The sequence below is a fragment of the Schistocerca piceifrons genome, chromosome X (assembly GCF_021461385.2).
Source record: "Schistocerca piceifrons isolate TAMUIC-IGC-003096 chromosome X, iqSchPice1.1, whole genome shotgun sequence".
NCBI classification, from domain to species: domain Eukaryota; kingdom Metazoa; phylum Arthropoda; class Insecta; order Orthoptera; family Acrididae; genus Schistocerca; species Schistocerca piceifrons.
In genome coordinates this window covers 119,696,208-119,711,841 of record NC_060149.1, presented here as the reverse complement: position 1 = coordinate 119,711,841, position 15,634 = coordinate 119,696,208, and the positions used below count along the sequence as shown (strand labels likewise).

Here is a 15,634-nt window from a genome sequence, read left to right as displayed (position 1 = left end):
GTAAGACACTTCTGACAGTGAAAAATTACATGATGAATTGCCAACAGGGGCAATGAGGTGGGAGGAGGAATGGTGAGCAAGATGACAAAACTCTCCCTCTCCCCATCCCCCTAACACTATCACGAAAATAGCTATTACTTTTCAACCCAAAAGGGATTTAATAGATAATTCAGACATATCTTACCATTTCAAAAATTCTGGAGGATAATCAAATCTAAACATTGAATCATCATCTTCTACGTAGTTTTCATTAAGAAGCATATACAGCTCCTTTAAGACCAATGGTTCATTCAGATTCAGGGTATCCCATTTAAAACCATCTGGAAGGGAATAGGGAACTTGACGGATTTCCGATTTACTTTTATCTGGTTCGATTGGCTCATTGCAAGTAATTTTTTCATCTGAAACAGAAATAGAAAGTTCATAAATTCCCTAGTTTGTTCAGAATCTTAAAAAATAGGATTACAAAACACTTCTCTTTTCCTTGCCTCTTAAACATCTTTATATATTTACTTTTCCGGAGCACCAAATATGGAAGTTTGTCACATATAGTTTGTGTTTTTGGTATGGTTACTACAATTTTCTTTTTATAACACTGCAAGTTAATCTGAACACTATGGAAATCATAAATGCTTTGGAAACTTCAAAATAAACTTTTGTTAGAACAATACTTCTCTCAGATGATAGATAATCAAGGGCAACATTAAACATTATTGGATTTCAGACGTACTCAAACAGCAGGTCACATACTACAGATCAGACTGAATCAGCCTTGATTTTGTTGAAAATAACATTCAAAAATTTGTATGTAGCTTGATGTACGGTGCCCATGGATAAATCAAGAAAGTGCCACAGCAGTTATAGTATTTTACTGAAACACCAATCACTGGACAAAATGTAAATAGTAGGGGCATTGGACTATAGAGACATGCATTTCATCACTGAGGAAATTAACAACACAAAAAGAAGCAGAGAAAAGACAACAACACACAGGGAACAAAACACACTAAAAATATAAAAAAGACACACCATGAAGGAATTATCTGAGGAGGATGGAAATCTGTAGATACGACATACATGTATAGACATGCAAATGATTACAATTTCAGAAAAATTGAATGATTTGTTCAACATAGAGAGCTTCACAAATTGAATAAATCAATAACACATTTGACCACCTCTGGTACTTATGCAAGCAGTTATTTGGCTTGGCATTGATTGAAAAAGTTGTTGGATGTCGTCCTGAGTGATACGGGGCCAAATTCTAGCCAATTAGTGTGTTAGAACATCAATATCCCGAGCTGGCTGGAGGAGCCCTGCCCTTAAAGCTGCAAATGTTCTCAACTGGGGAGAGATCAGGCAACCTTGCTGGCCAAAGTAGGGTTTGGCGACCCTGAAGACAAGCAGCAGAAACAACTCTCAACTGTGCAAAACTGGTTCAAATGGCTCTGAGCACTATGGGACTTAACTGCTGTGGTCATCAGTCCCCTAGAACTTAGAACTACTTAAACCTAACTAACCTAAGGACATCACACACATCCATGCCTGAGGTAGGATTCAAACCTGCGACAGTAGCAGTCGCGTGGTTCCAGACTGTAGTGCTTAGAACCGCTCGGCCACACTGGCCGGCTCTCGACTGTGCAGACGGGCATTATTTCCCTGAAATGTAAGCAGAGAATGGCTTGTCATGAAGTGCAACAAAATGGGGTGTAGAATATCAGCAATTTACCACTATGCTGTAAAGGTGCCACTGATGACAGCCAAAGGGGTCCTTCTATGAAAAGAAATGGCACCCCACACCATCACTTCTGTCTGTCGGGCCATATGGTGGGCAAGTCAAGTTGGTATCCCATGTCTCACCTCACTTCAAAGTGGGACTCTTCAATGAAGATAATTCTACCAATGTGACACCCTGGACAGCTGTGGCACACCAACCTGCCTGCCTCTTGCCATGCAGCCGTACAACTAGGAGTGATGGTCTGGGGTGGCATTTCTTTCTACAGCAGGCCCCCTTTGTTTGTAATTCAGGGCACCCTTACATCATAGTGGTACATCCTACAGAGCATTTTGTTGGCCTTCATGACAAGCCATTACATTTCAGCAAGATAATGCCTGCCTACACATGGTGACAGTTTCTACTGCTTGTCTTCGTACTTGCCAAACCCCTACCTTGGCCAGCAAGGTCGTTAGATCTCTTCCCTATTGAGCACATTTGGAGCACTATAGGCAGAGCCCTCTAACCACGTTGGGACATTTCTGATCTAATACACCAATTTGACAGAATTTGGCACAATATCCCTCTGGATGACATCCAACATTTTTTAAAATCAGTGTCAAGCCAAATAACTGCTTGCACAAGGGACAGACTAGGACAAATGTGTTACTGAATTACTCAATTTGTGAAGCTCTTTTTCTTGAATAAATCATCCAATTTTTCTGAAATTACAATCATTTCAATCATTTGCTTGTCTGTACATGTAGATAAAATCTACCAATTTCTGCCCCATTTGGATAATTCATTTATTGTGTGTCTTTTTTGTCAATGAGTATTTACAACTGTACAATAATGGAATTAAGGGTCAATGGCAGCACTTTTGTAGAGTGAGCGCACTATCAGTATTGTATTTGTAAAAGTACATACAGAGCGAGCGAGCGAGAGAGAGAGAGAGAGAGAGAGAGAGAGAGAGAGAGAGAGAGAGAGAATGGGGTACTGAGAATCAGGCAGCCTGATTATTGACCAATGCCTAACATCTTATGACTGCTTTTAAAGAATCAGTTCCAGTTGTTGGTCACTTTACAGCAGCAACCACAAAACTGAGGCACATCACAATATAATGGAGATAACAAAAATTAATAATCAAAAAATCTTGCATCACATACAAAAACAGTTATTTTATCAAAAATTCTTTGAAAGTTGTAAAAATGTACTACTGAATAACTGTGCGGGTTTAGTTCTCATGCTTAAAAGTTCTGGGAATTAGTTATGGCTGACCATCAGCCCTACTCACCCATTTTTGGGACTGGCTGCGTGTTCCAAAACTGATACTGTTTTTGTAATGCTTCTTCAGTAGTTTTAGCTGGCTTTTGTTGGAAAGACAGCACTTCCATTGCTTTGCGAATATCCTACAAAAGTTCACATCCATTCAATACAGAATTACTGCATCATGAAAAAATTATATTATTAAATTTAAAATAACACAATTATGTCAAAGTACTCTGACAATGACTCTAAAAGCGCTCTTACATACACAAATAATAGTCAAAGGCTTTTTGACTATCAGTACAATTGCAAACTACTCTAATAAGTAGGTGAGCTACGAACATTTTATAGGTGCTGAGGAGCAAATGGTGCAAGGGATCTCAGTGCCACAGTGACAAGGGACTTACAACAGTCACTGATTTCCATAATACCAGTAAGAAAGGACATTGCAAACGAAATTATCTGGTGAAATCTGTGGAATCACTGCAGTCACTTCATACAATGGGGTAATTACCTAGATAAGGGTCCAACAACTGTAGAAGACAGAATTAAAAATTGTACACTGATTTACAGCAAAGATTTTTAGCAGTTTAAACATTCCCACCAGGACTGTATTTCAGTCTATGATAGGGAAAATTGCAGAACATCTGCCATATTCAATTGTAAGAAAAGTTTACAACATTTCTTTTTTTATTTACAGCAATATTTTACTTCAGCATTATAGTTTTTTATTGTTGTTATTACACTGAAGAACCATAGAAACTGGTACACCTGCCTAATATCACATAGGGCCCCCACGAGTACGCAGAAATGCCACAACACAACTGGCATGGACTCGACTCATGTCTGAAGTAGCGCTGGAGGGAACTGACACCATGAAACCTGCAGGGCTGTCCATAAATCCATAAGAGTATGAGGGGGTGGAAATCTTGTCTGAACAGCACATTGCTAGGCATCTCAGATGTGCTGAATAATGTTCATGTATGGGGAGTTTGGTGGCCAGTGGAAGTGTTTGAACTTAGAAGAGTTTTTCTGGAGCAATTCTGGACTTGTAGGGTGTCACATAGTCCTGCTGAAATTGCCCAAGTCTGACGGAATGCACAATGGACATGAATGGATGCAGGTGATCAGACAGGATGCTTACGTATATGTCATCTGTCAGAGTCGTATCTAGACATATCAGGGGTTCCATATGACTCCAACTGCACACACTCCACACCATTACAGAGCCTCCATCAGCTTGAACAGTCCCCTCCTGACATGCAAGGTCCATGGATTCATGATGATGTCTCAATACCATAATTCACCCGACCAGTCATCAACAGTACAATGTCTGTGTTGACGGGCTCAGGTGAGGCATAAAGCTTTGTGTCATGCAGTCATGAAGGGTACACAAGTGGACCTTCGGCTCCGAAAGCCCATATCGCTGATGTTTCGTTGAATGGTTCACACGCAGACACTTGTTGATGGCCCAGCACTGAAATCTGCAGCAATTTGGGGAAGGGTTGCAATTCTGTCACACTGAACGATTCTCTTCAGTTTTAGTCCGTCCTATTCTTGTAGGATCTTTTTCTGGCCGAGCGATGTAAGAAATTTGATGTTTTACCGGATTCCTGATATCCACAGTGCACTCTGACACTTGTCTTATATAGAAGTTGCCGACTGAAGCACCATGTTCTGCTTGTTTACACATCTCTGTATTTGAATATGCATGCCTGTATCAGTTTCTTTGGAACTTCAGTGTATCATCATCATCATCATCATCATCATCATCATCATCATCATTAGTAGTAGTAGTAGTAGTAGTAGTAGTAGTAACAGCAATCTGACATACAAAGGTACAGAAGACAATCTTTATCATTTTGTACTCTACAGCTGACGTGTGTTAATAAAAATTAACAGGTTTTGTTCTAATGAAAATTCATCAGCAGTCTTTGTAAATAATTCTCACAGAATTGTGACAATATCATGGTTGTGCAGATTTTCATGTTATATGGGATAAGTAGACTTTTTGAGTCACGATATTGGACAATTCTGTGAGAGTTAGTTACAGAGATTGTTGGTGAATTTTCAGCGTCATCTGATGATTTTCTATAGAAAGACACAACTTTTCGCATAACAAAATACAGCTATGGTAGTTTTTATTAACATTACGGTACAGAAGTGAGGACAGAGTTGCAGTCTATGGGTATGAAGAGTTACAATTAGTTCAGTCAGTCATCACTGTGAAATTATCCCGGATTAGTCATGATTATTGCAACATTTACACAGAAATTTCAAACCAAACTTCACTGATCACTAGAATATTTTCTACTTGTCATACAACTAAAAGATATCATGCCTCTTGATTCACAATGTCACCTGTTACTGTTTCTATGGACAGGTATTGTCACACACTAAGACTGCAATTATTACATCAAATTAAAAACTTAGATACAAATTTTTCATTAACAAGGATTCAACTGCACACTAGTCCACAGGCACAGAAAAGATACTTTAACATCTGAAGGACAGTACTTTCTATTAGTGAAACATAATCGGTAGGAGGTAAATCTTGTATACAAGACGTGTATGTATTCACTAATAACTATACTGGAATTAAAAACTTATCTACATGCAATGTACATTATGTAGAAGAAGTGTCATTCAAAAGAAACCACACATTACATATCACTTTTTTTTTTTTTTTTTTTTTTTTTTAGAAAAAAAAGAACACAAATAAATGAAAAAAGGAAGGAAAATTGAAAGGTTGAACATCCCTCAACCAAAATCTCACAAGTAAGCTCAAGCTTGTATTAGGGAAGGAAATCAACAGTGCTCTTTTTGAAGTTACACGTAACTGGTAAGAATTTCAGTTATTTTATAAAATAGTAATTGTGATAATTACAACATTTGGTCAGGCCCCAACTGTCAAGCAGCAAGTTACATATTTAGCTTTTACTATGTTTTCTTAGCAGTATATTTCTTAAATTCAGTGCATGCCCTCGCAGCAGGAACAGTAGTAGATGGTAACACATTTGCACCACACGAGGCAGAGAGCAGAGGGCAGAAGGCATAATTAGAGACTGGCGATTTGGCCTCACTTATTCACCCTGTGAGTTAACATGTGGCTATTCCTTCTGCAGGGTCCGAGCTGGCACATGGAGGCTGAGATTTGCTATTTATTGGGAGCTTCAAATGCTAGGTGTGTGATGGAGGCCATAACAGGGTTCAGAACTGGGAAGAAAACCAATGTGCACTTTGTATGTCAGCTGAGGGGCCTCACCCAAGATGTGGAGGCGGCCTTACCTGCTGCTATTGAGTGTGCAGGGTGTAGTTAAGTGCAAGTTGTGATGTTGGCACCAACCACACCTGTCACTTTGGTTCTGAGGCCATTCTCAATTTGTAGAGGTGGTTAGTCTCGCACATTGAGTGCAAGCAGAGCTCGAAATTTGCAGCATTGTTCCCACAGTTGATCGGCTCCTTTGGTTTGGAGCCAAGTGCAGTGTCTCAACCAAAGTTTTCATTGACTCTGTGACAGTCTTGGCTACAGATTTCTAGACCTGTGTTATCATTGCGGAATTGTAGGACCCCTTCTTGATAGGTCAGGGGTGCACTACACAAAGGAAGCAGTTACTTGCTAGCAGAGTACTTGTGGAGTGCACATGGTGGTTTTTTACGCTAAGAGGTAGTTTGAAGTACTCTGGTGAACACTTGCCAGATGAAACGCAGATAGTGAAACCAGACTGCACTCAGAGTAACGATACTTCGACTATTAAAATTTTATTAGTAAACTGTCAAAGTATTCATAACAAAGTCTCCAAATTTAGTGCCCTCCGGGAAATTTCTCATGCTCAAACTATTCTTGGGATCGAGAGCTGGCTGAAACCTGAAGTAGAAATCTCTGATATTTAGTGATCCACAGAACATGTATCGAAAAGACAGATTAGATGCTACAGTAGGGGGGAGTGTACATGGCAGCTGACAAAAATATTGTCTGTGTTGAGGTCAAATTTGAGTGTGACAGTGAAGTTAAAATATGTAATCGAAAGTATCCGGACACCCCCAAAAACATACGTTTTTCACATTAGGTGCATTGTGCTGCCACCTACTGCCAGGTACTACATATCAGCAACCTCAGTAGTCATTAGACATTGTGAGAGAGTAGAATGGGGCACTCCGCGGAACTCACGTACTTCGAATATGGCCAGGTGACTGGGTGTCACTTGTGTCATATGTCTGTACGCAAGATTTCCACATTTCCACACTCCTAAACATCCCTAGGTCCAAAGTTTCTGATGTGATAGTGAAGTGGAAACCTGAAGGGACATGTACAGGACAAAAGGGTACAGGCTGATCTCATCTGTTGACTGACAGACTGCCAACAGTTGAAGAGGGCTGTAATGAGTAATAGGCAGACATCTATCCAGACCACCACACAGGAAAACCAAACTGCATCAGGATCCATTGCAAGTACTATGAGAGTTAGGTGGGAGGTGAGAAAACTTTGATTTCATGTTCGAGCACCTGTTCATAAGCCACACATCATGCCGGTAAATGCCAAACGATGCCTCGCTTGGTTTAAGGAGCAGTAGAAAAACGTTGTGTGGAGTGATGAATCACGGTACACAATGTGGCGATCTGAGGGCAGGGTGTGGGTATGGCAAATGCCCGGTGAACGTCATCTGCCAATGGGTGTAGTGCCAACAGTAAAATTTGGAGGTGATGGTGTTATGGTGTAGTCGTGATTTTCATTGGGGGGGGGGGGATCCCTTTCACCCCTTGTTTTGCGTGGCACTATCACAGCACAGGCCTACACTGACGTTTTAAGCACTTCTTGCTTCTCACTGTTGAAGAGCAATTCGAGGATGGCAATGGCATCTTTCAACATGATCGAGCACCTGTTCATAATGCACAGCCTGTGGCGGAGTGGTTACATGACAATAACATCCCTGTAATGGACTGGCCTACGCAGAGTCCTGACCTGAATCCTACAGAACACCTTTGGGATGTTTTGGATGCTGACTTCGTGCCAGGCCTCACCGACTGACATCAATACCTCTCCTGATGCAGCACTCCGTGAAGAATGGGCTGCCATTTCTCAAGAAACCTTCCAGTATCTGATTGAACGAATACCTGTGAAAGTCGAAGCCGTCATCGAGGCTAAGGGTGGGCCAATATCATATTCAATTCCAGCATTACCAACGGCGGGCACCATGAACTTTTAAGTCATTTTCAGCCAGGTGTCCAGATACTTTTGATGACGTAGTGTATCTGGTTGCATATAACAGGTCTAGGTGAAATCAAGTTAAGTGTTGGATGTTTTCACTGGCCATCTGATTCCAATGGGACAGTTTTAGAGATGTTCAAGGGAGTCTAGTCAGTAGCATGGAAATCCCCAGATCAGTGATTTATATTTACTGAGTATAGACTGGGATGTCTAATGATTTACTGCAAGGGATGAAGACAGTCTTGCGAACTGCTCTTTAACATGTTTCACAAAAACATGCCAGAGCATCTAGCTCAACAGCCCATGAGCACTGGAAATACTTGAGACCTTGTAATTACAAACAGGTGTGACCTTATCGATGGTGTCAGTATAGAGACAGTGATTAGTGGTTATGGTATCATGGTGATGATGGTCACTAAAGTTAATAAAGCCATCAAGGAAGCTAGGAGGGTATTCTGCTAGCAAGAGCAGATAAGCAGTTGTTGGCTTCCCACTTGGATGATGAACTGACACCACTTAGTTCCAGTATGATGGATGTAGAGGTATTATGGACAAAGTTTAAACAGACTGCAACTCGTGCTCTTGAGAAGTGTGTGTTAAATACATGAATAAAGAAAGGTAACAGCAAAATTCAGAAAATGTTGTGGAATCAATGGCTGTTGCACTCTCAGATCAAAAGAGAACACACAAATGATGGCAGGCCCAAATTAGTAGAAATTTATGCACTCGTAAAAAGATGTACGCACACAACTAATATTACCATCATACCTTAACAAAAGCTCTTGCTGAGAACCCAAGAAAATTCTTGTCCTAAGTAAAATTGCTAAGCAGGTCTAAGGCTTCTATCACGTCACTTGTAGACCAGTCTCGTATGGCAGTAGAAAAGAGGAAAAGGAAAGCTGACTTTTCCCCAAGACAAAAAAAGCTCTTGTCCATGAACCAGCATGGTTTTAGAAGCCATTAATCATGCGAAACTGAGCATGCCCTTTTCTCACATGATATCCCGCCAACCATGGATGAAGCGCAACAGGCAGAATCCACATTCCTAGATTTCCAAAGAGCATTTGACATGCTGTCCCTTTGCAGATTGTTAACAAGAGTACTAGCATATGGAAAAGGTTCCCAGATATATCAGACTTCTTAGGTAACAGAACCCAGTATGTTGACAGAACCCATTATGTTAATAGAACCCAGTACATTGTCCTTGACAGTGAGTGCATCAGAGACAAGGGTATCGTCTGGAGTGTCTGGGAAAGAGTGACGGAGCACCTGTTATTTTCTATATACATAAATGATCTGGTGAACAGGATAAGCATTAATTTACTGCTGTTTGCTGATGATGATGTGCATGGGAAGATGTCATCATTGAGTGATTGTAGGAGGATAAAAGACGACGTTTATCAAATTTAATAGTTGCTGAGGTGAATGGCAGCTAGCTCTAAATGTAGAAAAACCTAAGTTGATGCAGATGAGTAGGAAAAACAAAACCCTTATGTTTGAATACAGCACTAATAGTGTTCTGCATGACCCAGTCTCCCTGATTAAATAGCGAGGCATAACATTGGAGAGCTAAATGAAATGGAAGAATCGTGTAAGTATTGTAAGAAGGAAGGTAAATGGACAATTTTCAGAAGATGTGGTTCATTTGTAAAGGAGAACATATATAAGACTGGAGTGCAACTTATCCTTGATTACTTTCGAGTGTTTGTGATCCACACCAGGTCAGATTGAAGGAAGACATTGAAGCAATTCCCAGGTGGGTTGCTAGACTTGGTACTGATAGGTTACAACAACATGAGAGTATTACAGAGATGCTTGGGGAACTCTAATGGGAATCCTCGGATGGATCGGCATATTTAAAAGTGACTAGAATGATTCTGCTGCTGCCAACATAATTTCATACAAGAACCGTGAAGGTACGAAAAATTAGGGCACATATGGAGGCACAGACAGCCATTTTTCTCTCATTCTATTTGTGAGTGGAACAAGAAAGGAAATGACTAGCAGTGGTACAAGCTACACTCTGCCATGCACTGTACAGTGGATTGTGGAATAAGTTCATAGATGTAGATGAAGAAATGAAATGAGTACTACAACACGATACAGCCTTACATATACGTCAAACTACACGAGTTGCTGACAACAAGCTAAATAGTAGCAAAGACAAACAGAAACGAAAAGAAACATTGTTTCTGATTACTAGTCAGAACAAATGGCTCTGAGCACTATGGGACTTAACTGCTGTGGTTATCAGTCCCCTAGAACCTAGAACTACTTAAACCTAACTAACCTAAGGACATCACACACACCCATGCCTGAGGCAGGATTCGAACCTGCGACCGTGGCGGTCGCGCCGTTCCAAACTGTAGCGTCTAGAACCGCTCGGCCACTCCGGCCGGCCTAGTCGGAACACCCTGATACGTATACGGCTGTTCAGTCTTTAAGATAGTATCGCACAACAACACATCCATGTGTGGCATGCCGGGCATGATGTGGGTGAATGAACGCTGATTACAAGCTGTGGCCTCAGGCAAACACTTAACAATTCAAGAGAGCTTTACTGATCTTGATACATATGACATAGCGAGACAGGCATGCCCCTTCTTGTTGACACTGGCTGGGGCTGTTGCACAGGTGGCAGCTCCTATCTGGCACTGCTGCTCAGCCAGCATCTCATGCTGCTGAGGCCAGCAACCTCTGTAGGCCATGGCTGTCGACATCTGCAGCATGTCGCATTATGCTCTTATGGCGTCTCACTAGAGAGATAGTGCCTCGACTCCACACACGGCTGCGGTAGTGGTGTGAGGAGACTGCTGTGCCTTGGTACAACCTGCCATCCTCTGACAGACATCAGCTGGCAGTTGGTGTTCTGGTACTGGGTCCTGCTAGCAACTCGGCACAAGAGTTGGAGTCAGCAGGTGCAGGTGGCAGATTGGAAGGATAGACACCAAGTATTGTGAAGGATTTAGTGCAGATGGCAGGTGCAGCCTGGTCTCGAACCCGCTGTTGCTGCTGGTGGAGTCCAGTCGTCTTGCTGTCTGACATCATTCTGGCATTGTGGAGATACTGTTGGTTTCAGGTGATGAATGATCACTTTCTTAAAATCCAAACTTAGTTATATGTCTCCAGTGCCCATTTCTTTCACTAAAACCGGGCATCTAGTGATGTTGCCATAACAAGAGACTTGCCCTGGTGTGGTGACACCAGCCCCGTGCCTCACGGCTAGCACTGTTTACCACTGAACTCTGCTATCCTTACTGCACAATGCGCTGGCACCCACGTCACTACTGGCCCGCAGCTGCTTACGTAATGATCCATGACACTTCTGATGTAACCAACTCAGACAGCAAGATGGAGTAAACACAACTGTCCAAAATCAATACATACTTTATGCCCACACTGCTGATGGTGCTGCAAGCTACGAGTGGCTGCCATAAGGTAAACGCTGGAAAGAGGCCATGCCCTTGAGGTGACCGCTGTATCACCTGGCAGAATCCTGTGGCTGGCATGCCTGATATAAGCAGGTGCTCTGCAGGGAATGACAGTTCTTGTTGGTGCTCCATATGATCACACATTTTCCTCCATTTCCTTCCTTTGTGGACAGTGTTGACCAGTGAGCCATGTATTCACAACAATGCCTCAACCATCATCTTGTGGCATACCAGATAACCAACACCGATTGTAAGCAATCCTTTTTTCTGTCATGATCCTCTCAAGATGTGTTAGTTTTGCTCCACAAGTTATCACTTACAGTGAATCCCAATACTTAGTCATTTCCTAGTATTTGCACTTTGTCACCAAATTAGGGGTGTGGACGGCAGTCTCGGATGGCGTGTGCGAGATTGGAATTCTATTGGTGGTGGAAGCTGCCATCAGAATCTTAGATGGAATGGGTCACTGAACTTTGCGGCTATAGTCGTCATGCTTTCAATTTCTCGGTGAGTACTTGTCGAAGATCTTAAGCATATTCCATGATCCAGGATTCTCTTCTTCAGTTTGCACTGGATAGGTAAGTGTGCACACAAGCTATGAGCCATGCAGATCCTTTCTTGGACAAAATTCTCAAGATCACTACGGCTTTTGAAGCCACATGCGGCTGACTGTAGAGGGGAGTCTTGTTTTGCCACATCGGCCAGCAGTGCACACGCTGCAAGAATGCACCAAGAAAACTGGGGCACAACCCAGCATTCCGAGTAAACAATTTGTTTGGTTAGCAACGCATCGAGTGTTCCCAGTCATAGTTCCTTTCTGAAGGTTGCATCTCCTTCCCTGTCTGGCAAGCACATGGGCAGTGTATTCTTCCCTGTTTCTACTGGTATTCACAACCCGCTGCACCTGATGGGTCCGGCAGTACCATTCCAGGTGGGTATTGGTGCATCTTCTTCGAGCAATAGTTCTAACTATGTGATGCTGGGCTCTCCTCCAGTGTATCTACATCAGGAGGAGGTCACGGCATATAGTGGTCATGAAATTCCAGTTTAGGGTGTGTTTTTGATGGCGGTCTCATAAAAATGTGCCCTGCATGCTTTCATTTTTTGTGGTTTCTTCCAGCACAGTGAAATACATTTCTGGGTTAGATGCCTTCAAGGAATTTGGTTTTTCCATTTCTAATAATATCTGAGTATCTTTGGCTATTATGTTCCAAAGCGTTAGAGATTTGATTACCTTTTCAGAATTGTTCGCTCCACGTTTGGATTGGGCAGCATCTGTCGAGGTACATCTTCACTTGAAGTCAGGTTCAGCTCCATGTTTTGCATGGGTGCACCTGCTTCCTCATGTCCTCCATGGCGTGGAGAAGACAGAATTGGACATGTTGGTCACCCTCAATGTGATCATGCCAGTTTCTTATTTTCTTCCACTCAGTGCACACCCCTCCCCCCACCCCTCCCTTCACTGTCAAAAAACTGGATGGCTCTCTCAGATGGTGCAGCAATTTTAAGGCTATGAATGACCAGTTTATCACAGATTCTTTTCAAATTCTATGACCAGAGGACCTGTTCTCCAGGCAACAGAATGGAGACTGTTATGCAAAGACTGATCGGTCAGACGCATATTTACAGCTGCTGTTACATCCAGATTCCTGTGAACTGCTGGTGCTTAACATGCCCTTTGGCTTGTACAGGTACAAACGACTTCCATTTGGAATCGTTAGTGCCCCAGTACTTTCAGAATTTGCACTCCTTGTTATCTTGCGTATCAGCTGAGGGCCTGAAATGTAACCTCAGTAAGTGTACATTTATCCAGCCCTCTGTGGAGTACCTTGGTTTCCTCCTCCATAAACAAGGCATGTGTCTGACCAAGACCACGTGCGGGCAATCGAAAACATGTTCCGCCCCAAACTCTGGAAGAACTACAGTCCTTTCTATGGAAGATTAGCTGATTAGCTATTATGATTGTTTTACCCCACAGGTTGCTCAGCTCACGACCCCCCCCCCCCCCCACTCAATGCTCTGACTAAGATAGGGGGCTCATTTCATGTGTAGTCACCTGTGTGTGAGGCAGCATTTCATGCACTAAAGCTGGCTCTGCAATTGACGCCATGCCTCATCCTGCACTCGCCAGGACAGCCCTTTCTCCTTGCCACTGATGCCTAACACCCTGGAGTTGACACAGTGTTCTCCCACCAGGACCCTCATGGCTCCAAACACTAATCTGCTTTCATCTCCAACTACTTGCAGATACAGAAAAAGGCATTCGCTATTGTCTACACAGTGAAAAGTTCCATACCTATCTGTACAGTGCGTAGTTTCAGTTGACGGCAAACAACAAGCCATTACACACATTGTTTGGTTTTCAGCCTGGATTCCTAGACAAAACGACACAAAGGCTTCAGTGTTGGGCATTGTTTCTGTCTGTATATACCTATGACATCGCCGTCAAACCTTCCAGTCACAACGCAAACGTCAGCAGTCTGTATTGTCTGCCGGCAGGCGCAATCTCAAGTTTGAAGGTCAGGAGGTCATCACTTTTCAAATAGCCTCCGACTTGTCACTGATCCTTCAGGAGTTCCCCCGATGCATCAGCTGTCACAGCTGACATGAACAAACCGCACACTCCATTCCATTGAACAGTGGATTCAGGATGGTTGGCCTCAGGGATTGCTCACAACCACCCACAGTGGCCTGAAGACATACTTTACCCTCTGGCCTCAACTCTCTCCATGATAGAGTCCCCTGCCTTCAAATGGAACAAGATTGGCCTCAGGTCCTTATTCTGTCAGCTCTGCAGTCCAAGGTCCTTGATCTCCTACATGATGGTCACTGAGGTGTTTCATGTTTAAAGCAGCTGGTCTGTCAGCATGTTATTGGCTGCCTGTCAAAAGGGATACTGAGTCAATGGTTCACGTGTGCCCATCAGCAGCAAGCTCCCCTCCAAAGTTTTTCCACCCTGACCCATGGCAGACCTTTGGGAATGTCTCCACATTGACTTTGCCGGCCCTTTTTTTGCAGTGGAAATGTTACATAGTGGTTGACTTTTTCTCCAAGTTTCCTTACATCCCACTTGCCTCTACATCAGCAAATGTCACTACGGCCTCCTCTCACATCTTTGCTACTGAGGGTCTCATGTTGACAATTTTCTCAAACAATGGGGGCCATTTTCCAAGAAAATGGCTGACAGGAGACCCTTAGTTTACATCAACACTATTCGCCTGTTTTTGTGATCTCCAAGGAATCACAGAGCTGATCACCATACTGTTCGCCCATTTTTGTGAGCTCCAAGGGATCACAGAGCTGCTCACTATCCTGTTCCACCCACAATCAAACAGGGAGGCAGAATGTACAGTGCAGGCTTTCAAGAAGATGGTGTCGACCATGGCACACACTACTTCCACGGATGAGGCCCTCACACTATTTTTTGCCATCTATCAAGCCACTCCCATTGCTAGAAAGGGCCATGTTGAGAAGAGCCATGCTGAATTACCACATTAGCAGCCACTGTGGACTCTCCTTACACTGCTGTCTCCACCAGAATCACAGCTCCGCCCCCCCCCCCCCCCCCTGCCTCAGACCATCGCTGCCTCCAGCTCAGTGTCCTGGTGTGGGCAAAATCAGTCAGTCATTGTACATCCTGTGTTTCTGTCACCAGATGTACAATTTCTCTGCTGGGGCCATCTTTGACTGTGCCACCACAACCAGCTACATCCTCGATAGCCGCAGCTGGTGTCCCCAGCCATGGATGCCTTGCTGTCTCACCCTCTCTTCGCCTCTCCAGCCATCAGCTCCGCTTTGCCCCGGCCAGGCCCTCGGTGCCCCGGAGGTAATGGAGTGGATCCTGGGATCTCTGCCTTTCTCCATTTCAGTTAGAGCAGGGGCAGCCCCCATCTCCAGTGGATGCACTGTGCACAGCCATGCTTGCTCCTGACAGTCCTAGGATTTTAGACATTGATATGCAGCATGGCCCAGACTACGCCTCACCAGGGCCACTCCCAGACCCCATACTGTCTG

At 43.3% G+C, this 15,634-nt stretch overlaps 1 protein-coding gene across 2 annotated transcripts in view; it reads right to left on the bottom strand.

Moving 5' to 3' along the window:
* The window catches only part of LOC124721325 (glycylpeptide N-tetradecanoyltransferase 2-like), a 97,836-nt gene that overhangs the window by 60,570 nt on the left and 21,632 nt on the right, over positions 1–15,634 (bottom strand). For both annotated transcript variants that reach the window (XM_047246236.1, XM_047246237.1), the window contains 2 exons: positions 3,009–3,123; positions 185–401 (listed from right to left, as the gene is read on the bottom strand). In XM_047246236.1, coding sequence (XP_047102192.1) covers positions 185–401; positions 3,009–3,123 — 332 coding nt within the window. The remainder of the gene's footprint in view (positions 1–184; positions 402–3,008; positions 3,124–15,634) is intronic.